Genomic DNA, 9,253 nt, shown 5'->3' on the forward strand with positions numbered 1-9,253 from the left:
GGGGGGGGGGGCGGAAGTTATTCCATTTCTCTCGAACATAGTAATGATTCCTCTGTTTATGGCATAATACGAACATAGCAGAAACAAAGTGGCTTCCATTCAAAAACTTAAAACCGGAAAACACTTAGCACGGTGCCCTTGGAAGTGATGGGGAACATCTTTTCAGCATACAAGAATTTTCGAAAAATAATGTTTTCTTTTTACCCACTTTTTACGCACTTAAAAACGATGGGAGAAACCTTTCCGTTAAAAAAATATCTTTTTAACCCCATTTTTATGAATTTCTTAACATGGGTGTTTGAGTGTAACGGAAAAAGTTACCTTCCATGTTTCTTGGTGAAAAAAAAACATCAGTTTTCGAAAAAAAAAATTTTTTTAATAAAAACATGCTCCTCATCATTTCCAAGAGCACCGTGGGAAAAAAAAATCTGAAAAATCTCCGTAAAACGGGGAAATTCCAACTTGTGTGTGCTACCTATCGCTAACGTTCACCATATTTTACTTTCTTTCTTTTTATTTATTCATTTATTTTTGTTCATGGCCAACCCAGCTATTACACTTTTTTATTTCGTATAACCATTTGGGTGCTAAAATCGGAAGTGAAGCTATTCGATTTGCTGACAGTACCAATCACTTCACTGCTATTAACATACCGGAATTTTAAGAAAATGGTAAACATTCAGTGATACACCGTCTACATGCGCAGACTTTTCTGACGAAGTTGTCAACTGTCCACACACGACCAAATTGTTGTATTCTTCATGAAACTGCAATCTATTACTGTGTTCAAACAGTGCCTAAATTCAGAGATATTCTCCAGAAAGATTTTATATTTTAACCCGATAAAAGGGCTTCACGTAAGTGTCTTAAACCTAAAAGAAGCACAAGTAGTTAAATATATGTCTGGTCATAGAGTGACCAATGGTTTCGCATCTATAAAGTGCTTATCTTTATAGACTCTAATGGTAGAGGATAGGCAATTCTTCGGGGGTGGTCTCAGACAGATAAAACTGTTGTTCGGCTATTTCTGTATAAAATGTTTATTTCTTTAATGTTTATTTTTTGCAGCTGAACAGTGAAAAACACGGTCGCGCATACACACATTGTCTTTCATTGCACGGGCGACTTGAACAGTGAAACATACATATAGATACATACACATACATAAATATACATGCTCTATGCTTTCACAAATCGCTTGTTTTACGTATTTTTGTGTATGTATGTGTCTATGTGCATGTATGTATATTTGTGTGTATGGATGTGGAGGCGCAATGGTCTAGTGGTTAGGGCAGCGGGCTCGCGGTTTCGATTCCCAGACCGGGCGTTGTGAGTGTTTATTGAGCAAAAATACCTAAAGCTCTATGAGGCTCCAGCAGGGGATGGTGGCGAACCCTGCTGTACTCTTCCACCACAACTTTCTCTCACTCTTACTTCCTGTTTCTGTTGTGCCTGTAATTCAAAGGGTCAGCCTTGTCACACTGTGTAACGCTGAATATCCCCAAGAACTACGTTAAGGGTACACGTTTCTGTGGAGTGCTCAGCCACTTGCACGTTAATTTCACGGATCAACTGGAACAGTCGATATGTATGGATAGGTGGATGTAGAGGTCTGTGTGTAAGCTGAAAAAGAAACTAAAGAAATTAAAATGTTTTACGGAACTTGCCGAATAGTTTTACGTTTCTGAGACCAACCCCGAATGCCATATATATATGCGTGTGTGTGTGTTATTTTCTGTTGAAAAGTTTCGTATATATATGTGTGTGTGTATGATGTTGCTGTTTAAGTGAAACTAGCCATGCATCTGTGGAGTGATAGTTGTATCATTTGTTACCTTTTGACATTAATCTACTCAATTTTGAAAACTCTTTTTCTCCTTACGAGTCTAGAGACATAACTCGTACCAGAAACATTGTCAAAAATGTACCTATCAAATGTAGTAATACTGGGGGAACGGGTAAGGAATGTGATCTATTGAGCGTTTATAATCGAGTGAAAAAGTACGTGCGTACACAAAAAGCAGAGTATATATATATATCTATATATCTATTTATTTGAAGTAGAAACGTCCTGAATCCACGTTTCCGATCATTCAGCGCTGCGCACACACATACACATATATATACATGAAGTTAATATATGTCGTGTCATAGAGTGACCGATGATTTCGTATCCATAAAGCGCTTAGCGACATAGACGACTTGTCGGATTCCTCCAGTGGCTCCGGGCATATAACCTCTCTTCAAACTGGAAGTAGAAAACCGTTACGGCCAGTTAATTTGTAAACAAACAAAAAAATAATAATAATAATATACAGTCTGATCCTTAAACGGCACGAGTTCTCTCCCTTAGAGTGTGCTCCTGGTTTTTTTTTTTTTTTCAGTTATTTGATCCATTAATGATATATAATTTGTTCCCGGAGACCACTCGTAAAGCAGAGCAATTATTTCCCATAGTAGCAATGTTATAAATCGTAATTCGTTCCCAGAAAAATATTTTACCAATAAAATTTATAATACTCGTAAATAAATGACAATAAAGCAACAGTAGAATGTAAAGAATATTTCATGTAAAGTAAAAAGAATGTCAAGATCATTTATAATAGAGAATAGTATTATTATCATTTTCTGAATCACCTTCACTCGCGCACACCACTTGTAGACGCGACCGCCGATTCACAAGCACTCGTAGACGGACTTGCAGATTTCTTTTTAAAAATTAGGTCTAGATTGTTTGCTTAGAAAAAGCTGGGTTTTTTTCACTCTCTATAAATTTCACAGTAATACACAGAAGCATTTATGATAGTAGAAATTTTTACATTTCGTTCAAAATTTGGATCTTGTACTTAAAAAATAAAACTCATGAACCCAAGGTCTCCCAAAATGAGGTACTACTGTGTGTATATTTATATATTCTTCTGTTATGTGTTTTGGCCCTAGGGCTGTGGCCATGATGGGACATATATATATATATATATATATATATATATATATATATATATATATATATATATATATATATATATATATATATATATCACTTATTTCAAAGCTAATGTTGGCTTCAACAGGGCATGAAAACAAAAGTAAATAAAGATTCTTTATGGAAATTGCCGAACAAATCAAACTGGGAATTTTGATAGACTTGCTACTTCAATTGAAGGATTGCCAAAGTGTGTTCACAAAATAATTATCAAAAATTTCATTCAAGGGAAAAGTAATTAACCAGTTTATCATCTTTGGATATACAAGGAACCTATGATATTATTAATTGAATTAACTATCGTCAATGATAACATAGATGTATTACTATAGTCTATAGTAATGTAATTAAAACATTAACTAAAGTCTATAATAGCGTTATACATGACAATGGTACGACAACAAAAGAATGAAAGAGACCTCGATATTATGTAAATAGAGGAATTTATCTGTAAATGTAATATGTGACAATTATTTGATAGCCATGATAAAACTCTGAGTTTCAGATGTTGGGGCAGAAACCCGCACCAGCATCTCTTCGGTTATCAAGCTATTTTCATAGCATTTTTTGATGGCCCGATAACTGAAGAGATGCCGGTGCAGGTTTCCGCCCCGACATCCGAAACTCAGAGTTTTATCATGGCTACCAATTAATTGTCATATTTTATTTACATATATATATATAAATAATGTATTAATGTATGTGTGTCTGTGTGAGAGTTGGCCAAGCCATGCACAGGATGCTGTCAATGAAGTGAAAGTCAACACTGAGCATAGCAATGAATTTAATGTGCAGGTAGGAGTTCACCAAGGCTCAGTTCTTAGCCCCCTTTTGTTTATCATAGTCTTCTAACAGACTATAGAACCTGATGTGGCCCACTGACCTTGCCAACTCCTTTCAAGCTGTCCAACCCATGCCAGCATGGAAAATGGACATTAAATGATGATGATGATGATGATGAATTTCTAACATATTAAGTATCCTCTATATTATATATATTTTCTCTATTATTTCAGAATATCAGATGACATTGATAGAGCAGAATCTTTAATTTGTCATCTTTTAAAGACTAAAGGAAGATGTTGCAGAGAACTGTTTACATAGATATATGGTAAATTACTGAGAAATATTTCTGCTTTGAATTTAATACCAACATTTCTCTTCTGTGCCTGGCATGTGTATAAGAAGATTTTGAATTATAATTAAACTCGGAAAAATTTACAAAGGAGTTTACATCTTCTAATGTCAACAAAGATCACAGCTGATGGAAATATATGAGTAGAAATATCTCCAGCAACATAAAAATATGTGAGTGGGAATAAATTACAGAAAAGTGGATTATATGTGAAACTTCAAGGATCATTTTCTTTTCTATGAAGAGATGCAGTTGGGAGATAAGCAAGTTATTATACCATTGTAAAAATGTCAGTGTCTCAAAAAAAGGTTACCTTAACTTTTCACAAACACATCTATACTGGAGAGCAGCCATATTATTGTGATATCTGTGGTAAGTCATTCTCTCACAGAAATGCTTCAACTGCTCACAAATATAGTCATACAAAAGATAGGCCATATCACTGTGATATCTGTAGTAAATCTTTCTCTCAAAAAGGTCACTTAACTACTCACAAACGTATTCACAGTGGGGAGAAGCCATATCACTGTGATATTTGTGGTAAAACATTCTCTGGAAGTGGTGATTTAAATAAACACAAACGTATTCATACAGGAGAGAAACCATATCCCTGTGATATCTGTGGTAAATCATTCTCTATAGGAAATAGTTTAATTAAACACAAACGTATTCATACAGGAGAAAAACCATACCACTGTGATATCTGTGGTGAATCATTCTCTGAAACTAGTCCTTTGACTAAACACAAACGCATTCATACAGGAGAGAAACCATATCACTGTGATATCTGTGGTAAATTGTTCTCTGAAAATGGTCATTTAACTAAACACAAACGTGTCCATACAGGAGAGAAACCATATCACTGTGATATTTGTGGTAAATCATTCTCTGGAAGTAGTAACCTGACTACTCATAAACGTATTCATACTGGAGAGAAGCCATATCACTGTGATACTTGTGGTAGATCATTCTCTGAGAGTAGCCACTTAACTGCTCACAAGCGTATTCATACAGGAGAGAAGCCATACCATTGTGATATCTGTGGTAAATCATTCTCTCAGAATAATCAATTGCTCACTCACAAACGTATTCATACAGGTGAGAAACCATTTCACTGCAATATCTGTGGAAAATCATTTGCTGAAAACGGTCATGTAACTAAACACAAACGTATTCATACTGGAGAGAAGCCATATCACTGTGATACTTGTGGTAAATCATTCTCTGTAAGTAGCCACCTGACTGAACACAAGCATATTCATACAGGAGAGAAGCCATACCATTGTGATATCTGTGGAAAATCATTCTCCCGTGGAAATACCTTAACTTCTCACAAACGTATCCATACAGGTGAGAAGCCGTACCACTGTGATATATGTGGAAAATCATTCTCTGGAAGTAGTCAATTGTTTAAGCACAAACATACTCACACAGGAGAGAAACCATATCAGTGTGATATCTGTGGTAAATCATTCTCTCAAAATGGTGTCTTAACTAAACACAAACGTACTCATACAGGGGAGAAGCCATATCACTGTGATATCTGTGGTAAATCATTTTCTCGAAATGATCAAGTAACTTCTCACAGACGTATTCATACAGGAGAGAAACCATATCATTGTGATGTCTGTGGTAAATCATTCTCTGCAGGAAGTAGCTTAACTAAACACAAACATATTCATACAGGAGAAAAGCCATATTGCTGTGATATCTGTGGAAAATCATTCTCTGAAAATGGTGTCTTGACTAAACACAAGCGTACGCATACAGGGGAGAAACCATATCACTGTGATATCTGTGATAAATCATTCTCTCAAAAAAGTCACTTAACTATGCATTTATTTATTCATACAACTGAGTAAACTGTATCAATGTCAAAACTTGGATCATGGTAAATGCAGCGCAACACATGGCGCATAAACTGATTTTTGTCAATGAAATTTTTCTTTTGATCATTTTATTTGCTCAACAAAAGTATCAGTATTCATAAAACCAGTATTGATACTATATCAAGAAGATGAAAGTACATACATCTTATACAGTATTTTTCATTCACAGATTTTGTTGATCAAATGTATTATTTTTTTTCTTCTATATATTAAGTAATTTTATGAATATTGATACCTTACCATATTCATAAAATTGCTAGGTATACTAACTAAAAAGAAAATTTACCATGAATTCATTATATAGAAAAGTAGATATAACAGTGTGATAACTGTCCAACACTATATCATATAAACCACAACTGTATCTTCATTGGTGAGGTATATTACCACTCTGACATTTTCAATAAAAAACATTCTTTCAAAGACTCATATATTCCATCTAACATATTTCCAGAAGGGAGAAAAGATAATATTGGTTTATTTGAAATTGTGGGACATTCAGTGAGAAATGTCTTGGATAGTATCACTACATTTTTATGTTAGAAATACACAATATAAATGAAAATATTTCACACCAGAAATAGATATACATGCAATATCTGATATACAGGGTGTCCACAAAGTCTGGGTACATAGGGATTAACACATACTTCAAGAAATTATTATTTCTTAAATTTAATTGTTTATGTTATGATTTTATTTACTCCATGTACCCACATGGGGATTAACACATACTTCAAGAAATTATTATTTCTTAAATTTAATTGTTTATGTTATGATTTTATTTACTCCATGTACCCAGACCTTGTGGACACCCTATATAACATCTTAACATTTGTGGATTGTTGAAAAGCCTGAAGTTGCAATCTTCATCCAGGAAAAATATCCCTTTATAGACATATTGCATTAAGAAACACAATATTCTTCAGTGCCAGGCAAAAATGAAGTAGTTATAAAAGTAACCATAAGAGCAACAGAGGCACCACTTTTGTGGCTGGTCAATATCGTGTATTTATTACTTCTAAAACAAGGTTGAATCGGCCAGTCTAAAATATACGGAAACAGTGTGTAACCAACACACTGATTTGCAATGACACTGCTCAAGCTGAATGAAATTCATGAATACATAACATTGACAAGCTGCAAAGATTTTGCTCTAGAGCTGATTCTATTGTATAATTCAAATTTTATTCAGCCTAAGTGGTATCATTGCAAGCAAGTGTATTGTTTATGCACTGTCTCTATATACTTCAGACTGGCCACTTCAACCTCATTTCAGAAGTGACTTGTGTACATGGCATTGACAAACCACATCACATTTATTGTCGTTTCTGGAGCAATTTCGTTCTGTCTAGCTCTGTAGTATGTGTTTTTTGATGACTATAAAGGGATTTTTTTCCTGGACAAAAATTATAGCTTCAGGTTTTTCAATGATACACATACATTAAATGTATTATATAGATAAAGATTTTACTCTGGAGTTACTTTTGTTGCATAATTAGAATAATATATATATATATTATATGATACACACACACACACCATAGAAAGACAGAATGGACACGTGGGATAGAGTTGCTGAAGAGGTCACAGGATGTGTAACAAAAGATTTCAGACAAAGGACACTAAAATAACAGTAATAAAGCTAAAGTGAAGAATGAATATATAGTGCATGTGTTTGTTTGGTTAAAAAAAAAGACCAAAATATAGCAACACACACACACACACACACACACACACACACACACACACACACATGATGGGTTCTCTCGTGTTTGCAAAGAATTTTACTTTTTTTTGTTTTTTTACTCCACATTTTAGTGTTTGTGTTTTTCATCAGACCCTAGACTTGCTTTGTTTTTATAAAACAGGCTGCATCTTTCACACACAAAACATTCTTTTCTACTCTCGGCACAAGGCCTGAAATTTTGGGGGAGGTGGGGCCAGTTGATTAGATCGACCCCAATATGCAATTGGTACTTAATTTATCGACCCCAAAAGGATGAAAGGCTATGTCAACCTAGGCAGAATTTGAACTCAGAACGTAAAGACAGACGAAATCCCACTAAGCATTTCACCTGGGGTGCTAATGTTTCAGCCAGCTTGCTGCCTTTCACACACAAAACATTGAAAGGAAACTACATTCTTTTGACCTTGCCTTAGATCACGTGGCTGCTCAATCTTTGTGTTAACATGGCTCCTGATGCCATTTTGACAAATTTTCCTCAGTAGCACATTCCTTAAACTCTGATATTTTTCTTCAGCTTATCTTTGTATCTAAGGTCTTCCTACATTTTGCACTCCCATTTGAAGTTGGCCATATGTGAAAATTTTCGGCAGTCTTTCACCATTCACCCTAGAAACATGACCAGCCCATCTTGAGACTGCATCAAAGAAGGTCTCTTTTCTTTGTATATCATATGAAACAATTGTTCATTAGAAACTTTGTCCTTCCATGTGAAACCACAGTTATTTCTAAGACATCTTTTGTGGAAAGTATTGAACTGTGTGATATGATGTTTATATGGTGTCCACAATTCAGACCTGTACAGAAATGTTGAGGCAACAACTGCATGGTAAACTAAGATTTTGCTTTTCAAACTCAATCCTCTCCTTATTCACAGCTTTTCAAGGACATCACTATCTCTGGTGATCCTATTTACTTTTTTTTTTTTATCTAAAGAAACACTAGAAATGATTTTACTTCCTAAATATGTGAAGGACTTCATATACATTAGCAGCTTCTTGTCTACAAGAAGTTCATGTGGTAGTGCATTGTATTGAGGCCTACATAGTGTTATACCTCTTCTTTGGATAGATGTTGGTTGTGGCTAGTGTATGACTTATGTCCTTTTCACATTTATTGTTAGGCCAAATGCTTAACTAGCAAGTTAGTTTTTGTTTGTGGCAGATGTTCAGGTGCAATAAAGACTGCAAACAAACAGGAAACAACTTCTATCTCATTCCAGGGTGAAAAACTAGAGGTAGTCGATAGCTTCCGCTATCTGGGCGACCAAGTTAGTAGTGGGGGTGGGTGCGCTGAAAGTGTAGCTGCTAGAATAAGAATAGCCTGGGCAAAGTTTAGAGAGCTCTTACCCCTGCTGGCGACAAAGGGACTCTCACTCAGAGTAAAAGGCAGACTGTATGACGCATGCGTACGAACAACCATGCTACATGGCAGTGAAACATGGGCTGTAACTGCTGAGGACATACGTAAGCTCGCAAGGAATGAAGCCAGTATGCTCC

General features: G+C 35.2%; 1 protein-coding gene across 1 annotated transcript; it reads left to right on the plus strand.

Annotated features, from left to right (window-relative positions):
• The first annotated feature begins 542 nt into the window (after window positions 1–542).
• Window positions 543–7,663, plus strand: LOC106882331 (zinc finger protein 271). The gene is made up of 2 exons (XM_014932975.2): window positions 543–857; window positions 4,000–7,663. The coding sequence occupies exon 2, from the start codon at window positions 4,406–4,408 to the stop codon at window positions 5,978–5,980; it is 1,575 nt and encodes a 524-aa protein (XP_014788461.1). The 5' UTR covers window positions 543–857; window positions 4,000–4,405; the 3' UTR covers window positions 5,981–7,663.
• Window positions 7,664–9,253: the final 1,590 nt, after the last annotated feature.

This window comes from Octopus bimaculoides, chromosome 10 (genome assembly GCF_001194135.2).
Source record: "Octopus bimaculoides isolate UCB-OBI-ISO-001 chromosome 10, ASM119413v2, whole genome shotgun sequence".
Lineage (NCBI taxonomy): Eukaryota > Metazoa > Mollusca > Cephalopoda > Octopoda > Octopodidae > Octopus > Octopus bimaculoides.